This window comes from Astatotilapia calliptera, chromosome 17 (assembly GCF_900246225.1).
Source record: "Astatotilapia calliptera chromosome 17, fAstCal1.2, whole genome shotgun sequence".
Lineage (NCBI taxonomy): Eukaryota > Metazoa > Chordata > Actinopteri > Cichliformes > Cichlidae > Astatotilapia > Astatotilapia calliptera.
In genome coordinates, this window is record NC_039318.1 from 33,366,858 (window position 1) to 33,385,548 (window position 18,691).

Below are 18,691 nucleotides of genomic sequence, written 5' to 3' on the forward strand. Positions count from 1 at the left end.
TTCTAGTAAATTATGCTGTATTAGAAATTAATCTGTCTCGGCCTATGTAAACTAGTGGCAGATATGTTCAACTTCAGCAACAAAGTGTCTAACACAATAAAGAGACATACTCATTTACAGACATTTGGATTGTTGGAATCAACTAAGTGCACAATTACAAATAATCATTCTTTATCTTTTGCTGAGCTTTTATATACCCAGTTTACCCACGGCTTGAAACAAGCTGCCTTCCAACCAAATTTCTTCTGACACGTTGCATGTATAAACAAAATATGTGATCAACAGGCGTATGGGGCTGCTGTGCTGACAGCCTGAGTGTGTGCCACATTAAGGAGATCCCCTCTAACCGACATCTGCTCGAAGATACATTACTGACACCGCCAACCGCATTCGTACTGCTGATTTTTCCAGCACCTTTGCTTAAACACAGAACTGTGACAGCAATCAATCCAGCAGATTTTTACAACTAATATGAATTTATTAGCGCTTGTTACCAAATATATTTTCTTCACGCAAGCATCAAAGTTAGATGAAAAAACAGCAATGAATTCAAAAGTAGTGAAACTTTTTCCGAGTGTCCATGAAAGCACCATAAGAGCTCTTCCCTTTCCTTGCTAGTTGTAGCTAGCACGTTTGCTAATCCGACTACAATAGGTATAGACGACGTTTAAATATACGGAAAGCTGCCTCCGGTAAAACAAAGCAAAGAGAGTATTGCTTTTGTATATGCGATTTCATTTAACCTGCTTAAACCACGGAGGACCGTTCTTCTCAGCCGACTGTGCCAGCTAACGTCAATGTTAGCTGCGCAACGGGAAGCGGTAGCTAAGCTTCTTTTAGCTTACGAAATTAGCTGTGTGCTAGTTCTCCGTCGCCTCAAATGCTTCAATGAATGGGGGCTGATGTGCGGAGAGAAGGAAACAGTCAACAGTGTACGCTTGGTACTAGGCTTATCCGTGTTGTTTTCAAGCTTGACTGGTGCCACCAGAGTAGGAGGACGAAGAGGCTGGAGTTTATTTTGGAGGACATCGACGAGTTCACTAGCGTGATTACGTTAGCTAGTGAACATTACAGCTAACCTTAGATAAGTTTGTTGGAAATGCATCCTCACGAAAAAAAGCATGCACTGCCCAGGTAGTGCAGAAGCGATGCTAGCTTGTTTAACATAATAGACGGAGTGTTTTTGTGTGTTGGGTATTGTAAAACTTCTTCTCCAAATCGTCTGCGGCCAAGTCTTCACCGCAGTTTTTTTTTTCCTCCTGAAGCTTTGGTTTGAGAGGAGCAATGGTGGTGTTTTTGGACTGACACTGCCCTCCGTCCCAGGTAGGGGGAGGATTTGGTGGTGATACCCCGGCCTGGTTTGGCCCTCTGTTTACGGATACAGGAGTGACATGCATCATTGACTCGGTTCTTGTTGTATTTTTTGCCTTCACTTTTCACATCACATTAGGTTTCGCCCCTGGGATGCTCCTGTCACTGACGTGATTTGTTATTTGGGGACATTAGAAGAATCACGATGGACACTAAAGAAGAAGAAGGAAGAAACAATTGCAGCTAACACAATTATGGACTCCTGAGGCTCAACTTTGCGCACTTTTATCCCTGATATTTTTTTTTAAAGACTGTCACTGGATGGACGCCGATATGTCTGCGTTTGCGGAGTTCGTGCCCCCTCCTGAATGCCCGGTGTTTGAGCCGAGTTGGGAGGATTTCTCGGATCCTTTGGGATTCATCAACAAGATCCGACCTATTGCAGAGAAGACGGGCATCTGCAAAATCCGACCCCCTCAGGTATTTTTTTTTTTATAAAACTAAAGGTCTGCAGAGGTTTTTGGTTTGTTGTCTCTTTGTGATCCTGAGCTGGCTTACTTTGGGCCTGCGTGGATTTTACGAAACGCAGCGACGCTACTAGTTGCCATTAGTCTAAATAGAGGTCAAACGAGGCTCAGTTTCTTTTCAGTTTTTAATTAAACATTTTTGGCACTGCTTTCCGTTTGTTGTTCAGAAAAATTGTGGGCGAAAGTGCGAAGAAAATGTAGCTGTTTTCCTCACTCCCACCTGGTGTTTTGGTTTTAAAGTGGTGGCTAGCTAAGTTAAAGTGGAACGATGGTAGACATTGGGCCTAATGGCGTCTACATGCATACATGCAACAGATACATTTAGATTTTGATTTTTACTTTAAACTAGTCACGTGTTGTCACAATGATTTCCTCATTGCTCAGGTTGTTTTGGTGAATGTAATATTTCTTTTCTGTTGTCAATCAGGACTGGCAGCCTCCGTTTGCCTGTGATGTACGCAACTTCCGGTTCACTCCTCGAGTGCAAAGGCTGAATGAACTTGAGGTGAGTTTGCCACAAATGAATGAATAAATAAAATAACTCCAGTCATTGTTTATAATGAGACTGAAGCCATTATTGTTACTGCTTTGGCTGTGTGTATGATAGATAATTAAGATTCAAGATCCTTTATTTGTCACATGCATAGTTATGAGTACAACACGCAGTGGAACGTGTCCTGACACACTCCTTGACTGTGCAAAAAGAGAGAACATTATGTACATTAAGTGAATTATACAAAAGACCACATTATATGCAGTAAGTAAGTGAATTATGTACATTAAGTGAATAAAATAAAATAAAACAATCTTGAAATGTTTAAATTGAAAATCTAAAAATGTACATTGTGCAGTGGGTGTTAAAGTGTCTAGTGCTGTAGTAAAGGCGAGAAGAATCAGGTTGGGATGTGTTGAGAATAAGTCCTCTCTCAGTCACTTATGAATGCTGTGGGTGGGGAGTGGGGCAGCATGTTCTGGTTTAAGACACAGATGGTCTGGGGATAGAAGCTTATCTTGAATCTCTCTGTTCTTGCCCGGATGGTGCGGAACCTTCTGCCTGATGGAACAGTTGGTTGGGACGGGTCCTTCAATATCTGAGCTTCTCTAGGTGTAGATGTCCTGTAGGGAGGGGAGAGCAGTCTTGCAGCAGCGTTCTGCTGTATGGATCAGTCTCTGAAGAGCTTTTTGATCCTTAACACAGCTGTTCCTATACAAGGATGCAGTGTTCTGTTTGAGGATGCTGTCCACAGCGCCTGCATAGAAAGTCCTGAGGATCACTGGGGAGACCCCGAACTTCCTCAGTTGTCAGAGGTGGTACAGGCACTATGTAGCCTTTTTGGACTGGACCTGAATGGGGGCAGACCATGTCGGGTCTGAGGAGATGTGGACACCAAGAAAGAAAAGTCTCACTCAGGGGGGAAAAATACACTGCAGTTTTTATTTTGACTAGGAAAAGGTTATTAAAACAAAACAAAAAGCTGCATTATTATTTTTTTCAGTTTAGTTTTAATTGTGTCCAACGTTTGATGTCATGGATGCCCTTAAAGTCAAATTTTGGATATGTGTTGTTTCAGTTCAGGGCACCAGGACAGCTGCAATGTTGTTTTATATATATTAGAAATGCGCAGATTATCATTATCAGACTGCATTACCTATTTTTTACTGATCTCAAACAGTATTTATGTATGGAAGTTGTCGAAATAGATCTGGTGTCTGGACATACTGTTGTTTTTTTTTTTTTTGTGTGTGTGTGTGTGTGTTGTTTTTTTTCCCCCCCAATGCAAATTTCTTGGTTTTCCTGGCACCAAAATGTGGAAACAAAATGAATACCAGCCTCTGATTTTTCTAATCTGTCTTTTTACTCTTTCTCTGCTGCTTTTCCAGGCGCTCACTCGCGTAAAGCTCAACTTTCTGGATCAAATTGCAAAGTTTTGGGAGCTGCAGGGATCTAAGATTCGATTCCCTCATGTGGAGAGGAAACTGTTGGACCTCTACCAGCTCAGCAAGGTGGAACCAGTCAGCATGGATGTGTTTTGTTTTTTCTGTTTGTTTGTTTGTTTGTTTTTGTTTTGTGTTCAGATTTTTGTTTTTTAACCTAAAAATAGATTTATTTTTTTTTAGTGAACTTTTGTAAATAAGGACCTAGGGCTGCTCAATTAATCGAATTTTAATCACGATTACGATCTGGGCTTTCAACGATCATTAAAAATGACTGAGCCGATTATTAGCACCTCCCTCAAGCTTTACTCTCGCGCTGCTCCGTGTGGCAAATTGAGCGCACCTCTCTGCATTTCGAACACGTGTCACAACAATTAAGAGGACCCAAGGGAAGCTCGGAAAGCTAAGCAGAAGTTATTTGGAGAGGAGAGTGACTGCCGTTGGTTGAAAAGAGAGGTAAAAAAAACCCAAACTTCAGTGGTGTGGAAACATTATGGGTTCGCGGAGACAGACGTGGATCAAGTAGACACAGTGTGTAAACTTTGCTATGGTGGAGTAGCTGCACCATAGAGCAACACTGCAAAGTTCACTAAACATAGATGTTTACATTTTTCATTTATTTCTTATATTGCAAACATTTGCACTGTTATCAGTATTTGCACACTATTTTCTATTATTTTTTAAAGTCATTATTCAATACATTGTTATTGTTAACCCTTTAAAGCCGGTCAGAGCAGCACGCTCCGTTTTGTGTAACTATTTTTAAATCCCTGTAGAACCTGAATCATGTAAGCTAGCGCAATAATTTTTTTTGCATATGAAACTTACATCTTATGACATCAGCTTGTCCTCGGTCACAGTTTCCTTCCACATAAAGCTTTGCAAAAAATTGCATAAAAAGCGCTTGCAGGAACAAAAACATAATATTCCAGAAACACGCTTTGCCAATCTGATCAGCTGTTCGTAACACTTCCCACATTGAAACAGACGTCAGCGCGAACTATCGCATGTCCGCCATTTCCTGTCCGACACCGGACGTGACGCCATATTCGCGTAAAATGTAGTTTTTTACTTGTAGGCCTTAAAAGCCTATACTGGTGTTTTTATAAGTCATGTTTGACTTTTCTGAATAGTTTCTGGGATGCTTAGAACTCGAATTGCACAGCTGGAAATAGTTTATTTTGATGCACCTGCTGTTTTCTTTGCAAATTTGCATCATAGGATTGTTCTTTCGTTTTTCCTGCAGTATATAAAAATTGCTGTATCTCCAAAATAAAACTATGAAGACACTCAAAATAAATTTCCTGTTGTTGTAAACTATTTTTTGCAACTTTTTTGTATTTAAAGTTTTGAGGGATAAACCTCTTAAATTTCTCCAAGTAGAAATATATGTTAAAAAAAAACAAAAAAAAAAAACGATTTTCAATTTTTTTGTAGCTTATTGCACTTTTTTGCAATTAATGTAGTTACTATGGACTTAATGCATACATATTATTAAAATATGGGCTATAACAGTTGTATTGATGTATAGCAACTTGAAATGCTCCCACAAATGGCACTACAGCATGTAAAAAAATAATATAAGCTCTGGCGGACTTGGTTCTATGGTAGGTCTTAAAGGGTTAAATAAATATCGTCAAATAATCGAGATCTCAATTTCAGTGAAAATAATCGTGATTATCATTTTTGCCATAATCGAGCAGCCCTATAAGGACCCTTCGGCAGCACAAAAAAAAAGTTGTTTGTTTTTTGTTTTGTTTTTTTACCTTATGATGTTAAAACCTATTTTGGATGATTAGATAGATTAAGTGGTAAGAGCTAAAAAAAAAAATGTTTTCCTTGTGTGCATTAAAGATTGTGTCATCCGAGGGCGGCTTTGAGACGGTGTGTAAAGAAAAATTATGGTCCAAGGTGGCCAGCCGAATGGGCTACCCTGCTGGAAAAGGCACCGGGTCTCTTCTACGTTCTCACTATGAGAGGATCCTTTACCCCTATGAGCTCTTCCAGACTGGAGCCACACTAACTGTGAGTGGTGCTGAATGCTGTTTAACTGCATTTTATATCATAATTGGGAGGAAAACAACAGCTAATATGTTTTAGACCATCATAAGTAGATTCTGAGGTTTCTTGTCTAAATTGCATGTATATGTTTGTACTTAGGGAAGTTTCTCCCAAAACACTTCATACTGTATATAAATGTCCTGTTACTAATAGCTTGTAATAACCTTTGGGCCAAATAACATCCTGGTTTTCTTCGGTAACCTATTCAGTGATCATTTTGCCTCCGATTAGGGCCTCCAAAGGTTGTATGATGAGGGAAATGATGGGGATGAGGTAGATGAGGGAGTTGGCGAGGAGGCTGTAGAGGAAGAGGAGCACGATGAGGAGGATGAGAAGGATAAAGATGGAGAAGGTGATGGATTGCAAACCAAAGAGCGGCTACTGCCAGAGAGACGATCCAGGCGCCTGAAATCAGAGGTAAAGTGAAGCTGCTCAGACATTAACTCAGAGTTGAGTTTGTAACCCATGCTGACCTAAAATTAAAAATGCCATGAGCACTAATGCGTTTCATTGAGTGTAACATTTGATAACATTGTTGCAAATGGGTCATGAAGTTATCATTTGTAGCAGAACAATTAGTCCCCCAAAATAAAAGTTTAAAAAAGTGCTTGACACGTTAACTTTTGGCATTCCCTCTGCACATCCAGATTCCTGTGTCAGGAATGACCGAGGATGTCTTAACATTTAGCAGGATCACTTTGTTTCACAGTCTAATGCTGTTATTGTTGTTGTTCTCTAGCGGGAAAACAAGGAGCCAAAAACCCTTAAAATTTTTGGAGCGAGTCCCAAGATGGTCGGCTTGGAGATCGTATCAGCTGGTAAACAAAAATTTTGATTGACTTGTGTAGGCTTTGTTTTTATGTTTTGTTTTTAAACACAAAAACCAAGAGCCACTCCTCTTACTGTAGTTTTCCAATTCACTTAGATGATGGATTCAACAAGAAGCAGCGGCACCTCAAAGCCCAGGCCTTCGCCATCAAGATGAGACCACGCAAGGAGACCCTGGAGGTCAACTTTGTGAGTGTGATTTCATCATTTCATTGTGTTGAGTGTCAAAATTAACCATGTTATTCAATACCACAACAATTTTTGCATCTTGTTTTGTTTTCCCTTTAAAAAAAAAAAAAAAAAAATGTGGCGCTAACCCTCAGATCGACCTTTATCTCTGCCTTGTGTGTGGACGAGGGGACGAAGAGGACCGGCTCCTGCTGTGTGATGGCTGTGACGACAGCTACCACACCTTCTGTTTGATCCCTCCTCTGCACGACGTTCCCAGAGGAGACTGGAGGTGCCCCAAGTGTGTTGCTGAGGTAGGCGCTGAATGTGCTTTTATTCTCCCTGAGCCATCTGTGGTATACCACAAATGTTTCTCATGTCAAAGATTGGTGCTCTTACAGTTACTATAGTACTCATCATACTGAGTATACGGGTGAAGACTGAAAGAAATATATAGAACAGAGAGACAAAAGTCTGTTTCTAGCAACCGACCTAAAGTTTAATTACTCAAATGGGCGTGGCTTCAAAAGCAGTAACTCTAATGAATTGTTCATGCTCCTACACAGGAATGCAGTAAGCCTAGGGAGGCATTTGGCTTCGAGCAAGCTGTGAGGGAGTACAGCCTGCAAAGCTTCGGAGAGATGGCCGACCACTTCAAGTCTGACTACTTCAACATGCCTGTTCATGTATGTGAAATCTACTCAGTAGAGCTAGAATGAGTAAACGGATGCTGCTCTCAAGCCTTTCAGCGAAGACCTAAAACAGGATATGTCATAAGATCCATCTTACACTCCTCAGATGGTCCCCACAGAGTTGGTGGAGAAGGAGTTCTGGCGTCTGGTCAGCAGCATTGAGGAGGATGTCATTGTAGAGTATGGAGCAGACATCAGCTCCAAGGATGTCGGCAGCGGATTCCCTGTCAGGGACGGAAAGAGGAGGCTGATGGGAGATGAGGAGGTGAGAAGATGGTTACACAGTATAAATATCGTAACGTGGTGATGTGTTGCCTTGACAAAAGTTGAAAAGTAACACGTAGAGACAGTATTGTTTAAGTAAACTAAATCTAATAGTAATATTATTACTTAATAATATCTAATAAAAGTAATATTTTTCTGCTCTTTTTCTCATATATTCTGCTAAAGATTTTTAATTGCACACACATCATCTTATTTTGTATTTTATTGAGTGGTTCCATCTAGCAAACTCCAGCCTCCAGTCTATTTATTTAATACTTTCAAATTTGCTCTGAATAGAAGCACTCTTTTCCTTTCCTGTTAGGATTATGCAAACTCAGGCTGGAACTTGAACAACATGCCAGTGCTGGAGCAATCTGTGCTCACCCACATCAACGTGGACATCTCTGGGATGAAGGTGCCATGGCTCTACGTGGGCATGTGTTTCTCCTCCTTCTGCTGGCACATTGAGGATCACTGGAGCTACTCCATCAATTTTCTTCACTGGCAAGTTTATGAAGTATAGTTTTGGAAGCAGCAGATAAGTAGTAGTGTTGATGAAAACAAAATTCTGCATGTCAGTGGTAATCCTTTGCTTCAGTAGGGCTTTTATAGTTCATCTTATGTTTATGTCTGCCCTGTGGAGTTATGGTACAATAGAAGCCCTAAATATTAAAAGAACATTCTGATGTCTTCCTTCTGTTCTTCAGGGGAGAACCCAAGACTTGGTATGGAGTCCCGGCCTCTGCAGCAGAGAAATTAGAGGCTGTCATGAAAAAGTTAGCTCCAGAGCTTTTTGACTCCCAGCCTGACCTCCTTCATCAGCTTGTCACCATCATGAATCCCAACGTCCTCATGGAGCATGGTGTCCCTGTATGTAGCCCGTACTCTGGGTTGGAATTTGATCTGGTTAAATATTCATGTGGAGATATTCATGTTTATTTATTACATATATATTCCTCTCCTCAGGTGTACAGGACCAATCAGTGTGCCGGGGAGTTTGTGGTTACCTTTCCCCGGGCCTACCACAGCGGCTTCAACCAGGGCTACAACTTTGCAGAGGCTGTTAATTTCTGCACAGCTGATTGGGTGAGGGAGCAAAAATACAAACTCCTCTTTTATTTTAAATATTGAATTTTTTATGTATATTATTTTGCCAAAACTTTGCTCGTTTTTCGCCCATTCTTCAGTTGCCAATGGGCCGCCAGTGTGTCGCCCATTACCGGCGTCTCCACCGGTACTGCGTTTTCTCCCACGAGGAGCTGCTTTGCAAGATGGCTGCAGATCCCGAGAGCCTCGACGTGGAGCTGGCTGCTGCCGTCTATAAAGAAATGCAAGAGATGATGGATGAAGAAACAAAACTCAGACAGGCTGTCCAGGAAATGGTGAATGTTTTTCTTTTTTGTTTTGTGGATGTTATACATGTAATGCAACCCATTCTGATTATTTGAGCATCGCTTTCCTCATTGCCAACAGGGGGTACTGTCGTCCGAGCTGGAGGTTTTTGAACTCGTTCCGGACGATGAGCGTCAGTGCTACAAGTGTAAGACCACCTGTTTCCTGTCTGCGCTGACCTGTTCCTGCAGCCCAGACCGACTGGTTTGTCTCCACCACGCGAAAGATCTCTGTGACTGTCCTCTTGGCGACAAGTGTCTTAGGTGGGATTTTTTTTCCTTTTTTTAATTCATGGCGTAAACTTTAATCATGTTAAGAGTTGCACAAGCTTGTGTTGGTAGTAAATTCTTAAAACAAATTTTCAATGTGCAGTTTTTGTCCAATCCATTCCAGGTATCGCTATGATCTGGAGGAGTTCCCCTCCATGCTGTATGGCGTGAAGACTCGGGCTCAGTCTTATGATACCTGGGCAAAGAGGGTCACAGAAGCCTTGGCTGCAGACCAGAAAAACAAAAAAGGTCTCTGTTTTATTGCATTATAAACTACAAGCATTTTGTTCCCTAAATTTAGCTATTTATGTCTTTATTATATCTAAATCCTTTCTCATCTTTGTTTTCTCCTGCTCTTTCTTTCTGTCACTCCCTCACAGATCTCATTGAACTCAAAGTTTTGCTCGAGGACGCAGAGGACAGAAAGTATCCTGAGAACGCTTTGTTCCGTCGCCTGAGGGAGATGGTCAAAGAGGCAGAGACGTGCTCCTCTGTAGCCCAGCTGCTGCTCAGCCGCAAGCAGAGGCACAGGTCAGGACAATGATTTGTGCTGATTTACCGCTCGCAAGTTACTGGGCCTGATATCAGTTTTTTAAAAAGTCTTTTCAGTATTAATTTTGTAGGTGGTTTTGTTCAAAGAGGAACTAAATCTTTGGGGTTTTTTCTCCCCTCTTTTTCTGTGTGCATCTCCAGTAGCCGCCTGCGTTCTGAGAGCAATCGCAATCGGACCAAATTGACTGTGGATGAGCTGAAAGCGTTCGTAGAGCAGCTGTACAGGCTACCCTGCATCATCAGCCAGGCGCGACAAGTCAAAGTTAGTTCCATGTGTCGATACATAGATCCCAATTATAATTGTTTTTTTGTTTTGTTTTGGGGGTTTTTAAATTTAGTTTTAGCCTCTCTTGTGTAATTTTCTCTGCTCCCCCAGCTCATTCAACCAATACTCTTAAACCACTCCCTGACATTTCCTACTTTTCCTTTACCTCTAAATGTGTCTGTCACTGCCCGTATTGCCAGGAGTTACTGGAGAATGTGGAGGACTTTCATGAACGGGCCCAGGTGGCGCTGTCAGATGAGATGCCAGATTCTTCCAAGCTGCAGGCGCTCTTGGATCTGGGCAGTGGCCTGGATGTGGAGCTGCCAGAGCTGCCCAGACTCAAACAGGAGCTCCAGCAGGCCCGGTGGCTTGATGAGGTGAGCCCACATCAGGCGATATTAGTTGTTGTCCTTGCAAAAACACAAGGTTTTCCACTTTTGTTACCAAGCGGAAATGAAAAGGAGTCAACTTAAGACTAACATCGTATTGCTCTCCGTTTCTGTAGAATGTTATCATATTGTTAGAACTATTTAGATTTCTAAGTAGTTATGTGCCAGTGTAAAGGAAGCAAAATCTTTGCAGTGACAGATATGAGTCAAAATCATAAACATCAAAAGATTGAGCAAAACAGAGACTGAGAACATCATCAAATTTCAGGTGCGTGCCACCCTTGCTGAGCCCCACCGCGTCACTTTGGAGCTCATGAAGAGGCTGATCGACTCTGGGGTGGGTTTGGCACCGCACCATGCCGTGGAGAAGGCCATGGCTGAACTCCAAGAAATCCTTACCGTGTCAGAGAGATGGGAGGATAAAGCTCGCGCCTGCCTGCAGGCCAGGTAAGGTTTCACATGTGAATGGAGATCTAAATTGCCCATAAAAGTCTACCTTTTAAAATCAGACGGTTCACACATTTGTTTGTGCTCTTATAATCTTAGACCTCGTCACAGCATGGCAACGCTTGAGAGCATTGTGCTGGAAGCTCGGAACATCCCAGCGTATCTACCAAATATTTTGGCTCTCCGAGAGGCCCTGCTAAAGGCCAAGGAGTGGACCTCCAAGGTGGAGGCCATCCAAAACGGCAGCAGCTATGCTTACCTGGATCAGCTGGAGAGCCTGCTGGCCAGGGGCCGCTCCATCCCTGTGCGGCTCGATCCGCTAGCTCAGGTGGAGTCTCAGGTAGCTGCAGCTCGAGCCTGGAGGGAGAGGACTGCTCGCACGTTCCTCAAGAAGAACTCCACGTACACACTGCTCCAGGTGGGCTGTCATGGAAACATTTGATGTTACTTGTGGCTGAGATGCAGAAATATTTAAATGTCTTTAATTTAAAGTCTGTATGATAATTATAACAAATATCTCTTAGGTCCTCAGTCCTCGTGTGGACATTGGCGTATACGGCAACAGCAAGAGCAAGCGAAAGCGTGTTAAGGAGCTCATGGAAAAGGAGAGGGGCGGCTTTGACCCAGACACCCTGAGTGATCTGGAGGAGAACCACGAGGAGGTGCGGGACCCTTCTACTGTTGTAGCAGCTTTCAAAGCCAAAGAGCAGAAAGAAGTGGAGTCCATTCACTCACTCCGAGCTGCAAATTTAGCTAAGATGGCCATGGCAGATCGCATCGAGGAGGTCAAGTTCTGTTTGTGTCGAAAGACTGCCAGCGGCTTCATGTTGCAGTGCGAACTTTGTAAAGACTGGTTCCACGGAGCTTGCGTCCCTCTGCCTAAGACTGGATCTCAGAAGAAGATTGGTGTGAATTGGCAGAGCAATAGTAAAGACTCCAAATTCTTGTGTCCGCTGTGCCAGCGATCACGGAGGCCGAGATTAGAGACCATTCTGTCATTGTTAGTTTCACTGCAGAAGCTGCCAGTGCGTCTGCCAGAAGGAGAAGCATTGCAGTGTTTGACTGAGAGGGCAATGAGCTGGCAGGTACGCATATAAATTACAATGCCTAACTGGTAGCATCCGAGCTTCTCAGTGTTTTTTCTTTTGGTCTCTGCTTATTACCTGCACTTATGTTGGTTAAACTTTCTTAACAGGACCGAGCACGCCAAGCTCTGGCCACAGAGGAGTTGTCCTCGGCCCTGGCGAAGCTGTCTGTGCTGAGTCAGCGTATGGTCGAGCAAGCTGCGAGGGAGAAAACGGAGAAGATCATCAACGCTGAGCTGCAGAAAGCCGCTGCCAATCCTGACTTACAGGTACTTTGATCATTAATAATTTTGCATGGTTAGAAATTCTCTTTGAGATACAGATTGATGCTTTGGATGTAAATGTGCACTTCACCAGCAGAGGGCAGGAATCTGTAAAAAGATAAAAAGGCCAGTGGATTGGCTTAGCAGTCTGAAAGTTCACATTTCAGACTGGTGAGCTGAAACCTGAAATTAAATCTACCCTCTAGGGAAATTATCAGGCAAAACAGTTTTTATTCAACAACAAGCTGAAGAATCATTGCTGTTTTGCTTTTATTTCTTTGATAAGTTCAGTAGATAAAAGCTTTCCTGTGAGAAGAAATTTTAAAGAGTACGTGTGTGTTTGTGTGTGTTTCCCAGGGTCATATCCAAACTTTCCAGCAGTCTGGTTTCAGCAGAGCCACGTCACCGCGTCCCTCTGTGGACTACGACGACGAGGAAACTGATTCAGACGAAGACATCAGGGAGACTTACGGATATGATATGAAGGTATGGGAGGCATCAGTGGTGTGATTTAAATTGGGGTGTCATAGGACTTTATTTTGACTTCTTGTGTTGTTGTTGTATGACTGTTTGGCTCCAGGACCCTGGTGAGGTGAAGCCCTACCTGTTCTGTGATGAGGAGATTCCCGTGAAGTCAGAGGAGGTGGTCAGTCACATGTGGCTGGCTGCCACGCCTTCCTTCTGTGTCGAGCACGCTTACTCCTCAGCCTCCAAGTCCTGTGTTCAAAGTGAGGCCGCATTTATTTAATACAATCCCTTTGCTTTGAGTCTGTTTACCCATTGTTCCCTCTTGGCATTTATTTGCATAATAAACAATTACATTAACTACTCCTTGGGAGATTCCCATTTCATACTCAAAATATTTACATTTCAGATCTGGGTACACCCAGAAAGCAGCCCAGGAAGACCCCGCTGGTACCTCGGAGCCTTGAGCCACCTGTTCTTGAGCTGTCCCCGCAGGCTAAAGCCCAGCTGGAGGACCTGATGATGCTTGGAGACCTGCTGGAGGTGTCCCTGGATGAGACCCAGCACATCTGGAGAATCCTGCAGGCCACTCACCCACCCTCTGAGGAGAGATTCCTGCAGGTCATGGAGGTAGGAAGTTCAGCCATTATGCAACCTGATTGCACAGCTGGATAGAGACTTAATGCTGAGATTAATCATTTTTGTTTGTTCTGATGGTGTAATTACACACAATGTATGCAGTAAATGCAGAATAAGAAATGGCAGTGATCGCTCTCATTTGCTCTTTTCCCCCCCCTCCCCCTTCCTTTCTTTCCAGCCTGACGACTCTCTGATTGAAAAGCCTCTGAAGATCAAGCTCAAAGATTCCGAGAAGAAACGGAAACGCAAATTGGAAAGAGCCGAGCACCACCACATGCTGATGGCTGCTGCAGCTGCCAGTGGAACTTCGGCGATGGGAGATATCCGACCGCCCAAGTCCAAAGACTTAAAGAGGGTGGGTCTGGAGCTCGGCCTTGGGGGTAAACCCAAAAAGAAAAAACTTAAAATCAACCTGGAAAAGAATCGGGAAATGAAGCAACTGGCCAAACGGTTGGCCAAAGAGGAGAAGGAGAGAAAGAGGAAAGAGAAAGCGGCCGCAAAGGCAGAGGCCATCAGGGAGGGGATGGAGAAGAGGAAGGAGAAGAAGATTCTTGACATTCCCTCGAAGTATGATTGGTCGGGGGCAGAGGACTCCAATGATGAGAATGCAGTGTGTGCAGCCAAAAACTGCCAGAGGCCGTGTAAAGATAAGGTGAGCACACCTGTCATTATCCATAAAAAACGAACTAACATTTCAATTCAGTTTCATTTATACAGTGCCAAATAACAACAACAACAACAATCGCCTCAAGGCACTTGCGACCGATTTTCACCATTGCAGATCCAGATGTGTGTTGAAAGGGGTACAAGGGGGAAATCATAGATGTTTGATGGACACAATCTTAACATTAAGATTGTGTCCATCAAACTTAATGATGTCAGTGCGCCCCAGGGTGGCTGTGACTACAATGTAGCTTGCCATTCACACACTGGTGATGGCAGTGTGTGAATGTGTGTGTGAATGGGTGGATGACTGGTTGTGTGAAGCGCTTTGGGGTCTTTAGGGACTAGTAAAAGCGCTATACAAATACAGGCCATTTACCATTTTTACCATTATATAATATGTTGAAAAATTGTTGAATATTCTTAATCTTATTTGTGTCATTACTTTATTGTGATCCATCGTGGTCTCAGAGGTTATTCCCTGCTCACCTGGTTTAAATGTGGACTCAAACCTGGGGAGCAAGGAAACTAAACTGATCTCACATGATTCAAGGTAGTAGACCACATCTACGTCCTTGAAATAGGACTGAAATATAGTTTATTATGAAGAAATTTATGTCTACAAATATATTTTGTTAGTACCTGGTTGGATGCACCTCAGCTCTCAATATTGTTGAATCTTGGCATAGATTCAACAAGGTGCTGGAAACATTCTTCAGAGATTTTGGTCCATATTGATCTGACAGCATCAAAGAGTGGCTGCAGATTTGTCAGCTGTACATCCATGGTGTATATCTCCCGTTCCACCATGCACTAAATGGGTTCTAGAGGACTGAGATCTGGTGACTGGTGGAGTCCTTGTCATGTTCAAGATTCTAGTTTGCGATGATTTGAGCGTTGTGACGTAATCCTGCTGGAAGTAGCCATCTACAAAGCTATGTACAAAGTGTGTATACGGTGGTCATTAAGTGGCATGGTCAGGACATGGTTTTATTTACTGTTGCCTTCCTTTCAACTTGAAGTAGTCTGCCCATTCTCCTCTAACTTCTGGCATCGACAAAGCATTTTCTCCCAGTGAACTTCTGCTCACTAGATATTCACCCTAGAGATGGTTGTGTGGGGTAAATCCCAGATCAGTAGTCTCTGAAGTACTAAGCCTAGCCCATCAACAACCATGTCACATTCAAAGTCACCTAAATCACCTTTTCCTCCTTGTTCTAATGCTCAAGTTGAACTGCATCAGGTCATGTTGACGTTGTCTACACGCCTAAATGCAGTTGATTTGCTCCCATATGATTAGCTGTACAGCAAGCACGAGCAGAGCTTTCAAAGTCTTGATGTGGATTTTGTCAGGGCTCTGTATCTACTGATGTTCTGCACTGTGAAATTCCCTTAAGCCCATATTGACTGCACGAAATCAAACATACTGCAGTGTTAAACTGTAGGCCTCCATGATTGTGTCGTGATGTTCACATGGTGTCAGACGGAACATCAGTCTGCATACAGAGCCGCTCGACAGTTTGATGATTCCATCTGAGGAGACTGGGAAATACTGTGGTGTCGTTCACTGAATGTGTGTTTGTTTTATTAAACCAGAGTGGATAACAAACATTTCTCACAATGAACATCGGGTACCTTTTTATTGAATAGTAACAGCTGGTAACCGCACTGGAACACCTCAAAGAGAGTTAGACATAACATATTAACAAGGCCACCTGATGTCGTCTTGATCAGAAACGCTACTGCAGACTGCACAAAGTTAACCAGTGGCTAGTCTTCTTCTCTCTTGAGTCTGCGCTGCCAATCAAATCTAAGGAATCATTAGCCCTACAGTTCTGTCCTTTGATTCACCGATGATTTATCCAGGGCATGCTCGTGACTGTAGCCCAAAACGATGGCATAGTGCTGTGTTAGTCGCTACTTTGAAAGGAAGGTAACCTTTAAAAGAAAATGATAATAATTTACTTCAAATTTTTTAGCTTCACGTTACAGCAAAAACCACTTTTTTCTAGCTGCGCTGGTAAATACATTTGTTTTTGTTTTGTTATTTCTAATGTTTTGAAAATCAACAATTGAAGTGTGTCCAAGATGATCTACTCTGTTGTAGTCATGTATTCCAGTAAATAACATCAAACATTAGTTGAACAGTGACTGACTTGTAGCTGTGAAACAGACTTCTTTAATTGCTAATGCAGTATTTTCATTAAAATTCTTGAATTAAAGCTGCAGCTTCTTTTCAAATTTGTTGTTGTGGTGAAAAAAGCAAGTTTGTTTCACTGTCCACACTGACGTGATTGAGTGCTGTTAAATATTATCTTTGAATTTAGTGTCTTGCTTGACAAAGTCATTGTCTCACTCACTCACATTTCTGAATTCATCACGTGAGTTTTTTGTTCTTTTCTCTCCTATTTCCCAGGTCGACTGGGTTCAGTGTGATGGCGGCTGTGACGAGTGGTTCCACCAGGTCTGTGTGGGTGTGTCATGCGAGATGGCCGAGAATGAGGACTACATCTGCATGGACTGCTCCCGGAAGGCCGCTGGTGGAGGAATGACCGTCGAGGAGGTGTCGGAGGAGAGCGTCGTTGTGCTGACAACGTCAATGTGCGGCAGCAGCGTGCAGAGTGTGCCATCGTCATCGGTGATTGCCTCCTGGTCATCGGCTTCTCACTTAAACCCAGCGACATCACATCAGCAACAGCAGGATTCTCACCAGGGCAGTTAGCACTTAAAAAAACATGGGCCAATGACAGAGAACTTCACAATATGCCCAGTATCCAGGCTAGTTTTTTAAACCTCAAGACAAGTTAACAGTTCCTGTAACTGTTGGGAGTGTCAAGCACAAGAAAAACACTCCTGTTTCTGAGTGCTGAGATCTGCAAACAGACTTTACATGTGTCAGCCACAACATTAAAAACCAAAGGCGAGTAAAGTGAATGACCTCGATCATCTCGTTGCAGTGCGTCACTCAGCCGGGAAGCCATTGGTATCGGTATTCATGTGGGTGATACTGTTAACATCCACCCAAATGTGGCTAATTTGCTCCTGTATGACAGAGGTCCTGTTCACAAAAGGCTCGTCATTACACTCGAGGTGTTGAAATGGCCTCCCCACATGTCAGTCCATCCACAGGATGCACCAGAATAAGCCCGATCGCTGCATCTGCTGCAATATCTTGGCGCCCGCAACCGGAAGACACCCTCTGAGGTCCTGTGACCTTGCTTCAAAGGGCCAGACCTGTTTTGATGTCACAAAGGGGACTCACAAAATATTAGGCAGATGGATTTAATGTTGTGGCCTCTCTGTATAATCCCCCTACAGCAGTTTAGGTCTAGAAAAACCTGCCGTCTTCATCCTGGTCCTCAGTTCAGCAGTAACAAGGCATTAATAACTTACCTGCAGTCAAACACTCACTTATTCCAGCTGTTGTATTCAGTGGCAAACAGACAAATTTGTTCCCAGCTCCAGGACATTAGTTCCCCTTCTGTCCCTCTTGCCAGGCCCTTGAGACAGTAACATCTCAATAAGTAGGTCTTGACTAGGAAAAACAAATGGTTGTATTGTAGTGGAATTATTTATAATGTACATAGCTTTTAAGGCAGTTAAACCAATGGATTGTGGCTTTTTGTTTTGTTTTGTTTCTCACCTTTAATAAATTCTTCCTAGTCAAATAAGTACAAATTGCAATGTTGTTGTTTTTTTTCTCTCCATGTGACGAAGCACACAAACGACAACCATCTCCTTTTCTAAACTTCTTGTTTGTGAAGGCGGGGGGGGAGTGACCTCAAGATGTGTCACTGAGTGGTTGATTGATTTCTTTTCAAACTGGTTTAAACCTCACATCAGCTATGTGACATTCATTTTCAAAGCAGGGCCTCGATTATCACGGTGAAAAATTAACTGGTCAAGCTTATACGTATCACTACCTGTACGCAGGTCTGTTGGGCGAGTAGAGGATTATGGCAAGGGTGGGGGTTGTGCTGATGTCCACTCCTGACTCACAGGTCAGATCCAGTGTGAACTGACCCCGTCTGCTTTTGGCAACCGTCTGAGTGAGGCACCTCTATCAGACAGACAGAAAGAAAGGGCAACCATGGTGGGCTGCAGGATACTCAAAGAATTACATAACTTTTGTTTTGTTATGCAGCCACATCTTCCACCACCTGCTGTATGTTGTGTCTTCAGACTCATCCACTGAGAAGACTTTTTGACCAAAATGCTAAACATAGATGAAAGGAGAAACAATGGTCTATCTGCTATATAGCAAAACATGTATTTCTTTCAGACCTTAGCACCGTATTTGTGGAAAACCTTCCATCAACTAGTTTAACTTTTAGAATGCATCTGTTGATGTAAACAAAAATGTATGTTTGTTTCTTTAGACCTATGTAGCCAAAGTGCATTGCAACAAGAACATGAGTTATGGCTGACAGGTCAAATGTCATCCCCCTGGACTATTACATTGCATCTTATTTTAAC

At 42.9% G+C, this 18,691-nt stretch overlaps 1 protein-coding gene across 3 annotated transcripts; it reads left to right on the forward strand.

Moving 5' to 3' along the window:
* Positions 1 to 326: 326 nt before the first annotated feature.
* On the forward strand, positions 327 to 17,893 carry kdm5a (lysine demethylase 5A). 3 transcript variants are annotated; one of them, XM_026146389.1, is made up of 30 exons: positions 328 to 654; positions 1,266 to 1,323; positions 1,451 to 1,791; positions 2,266 to 2,343; positions 3,720 to 3,842; positions 5,628 to 5,798; positions 6,066 to 6,251; positions 6,574 to 6,652; positions 6,760 to 6,851; positions 6,986 to 7,144; positions 7,397 to 7,516; positions 7,629 to 7,787; positions 8,109 to 8,290; positions 8,494 to 8,656; positions 8,753 to 8,872; positions 8,974 to 9,168; positions 9,260 to 9,441; positions 9,572 to 9,696; positions 9,828 to 9,978; positions 10,141 to 10,261; positions 10,465 to 10,641; positions 10,922 to 11,100; positions 11,200 to 11,518; positions 11,625 to 12,185; positions 12,296 to 12,454; positions 12,806 to 12,934; positions 13,029 to 13,176; positions 13,323 to 13,543; positions 13,731 to 14,204; positions 16,632 to 17,893. In XM_026146389.1, the coding sequence occupies exons 3-30, from the start codon at positions 1,633 to 1,635 to the stop codon at positions 16,935 to 16,937; spliced, it is 5,238 nt and encodes a 1,745-aa protein (XP_026002174.1). In that variant the 5' UTR covers positions 328 to 654; positions 1,266 to 1,323; positions 1,451 to 1,632; the 3' UTR covers positions 16,938 to 17,893. The 3 variants fall into 3 exon arrangements, with proteins under 3 accessions (XP_026002175.1, XP_026002174.1, XP_026002173.1); XM_026146390.1 differs by having other exon boundaries at positions 327 to 1,323; positions 10,144 to 10,261; XM_026146388.1 differs by having other exon boundaries at positions 328 to 1,323.
* Positions 17,894 to 18,691: the final 798 nt, after the last annotated feature.

Excerpts from the sequence above, each read along its gene's own strand:
- kdm5a (XM_026146388.1), top strand. The coding sequence starts at position 1,633 with ATGGACGCCGATATGTCTGCGTTTGCGGAGTTCGTGCCCCCTCCTGAA. Across the intron at positions 3,843-5,627 it reads ACCTCTACCAGCTCAGCAAG|ATTGTGTCATCCGAGGGCGG; the intron begins GTGGAACCAGTC and ends TGTGCATTAAAG. Across the intron at positions 13,177-13,322 it reads CTCCAAGTCCTGTGTTCAAA|ATCTGGGTACACCCAGAAAG; the intron begins GTGAGGCCGCAT and ends TTTACATTTCAG.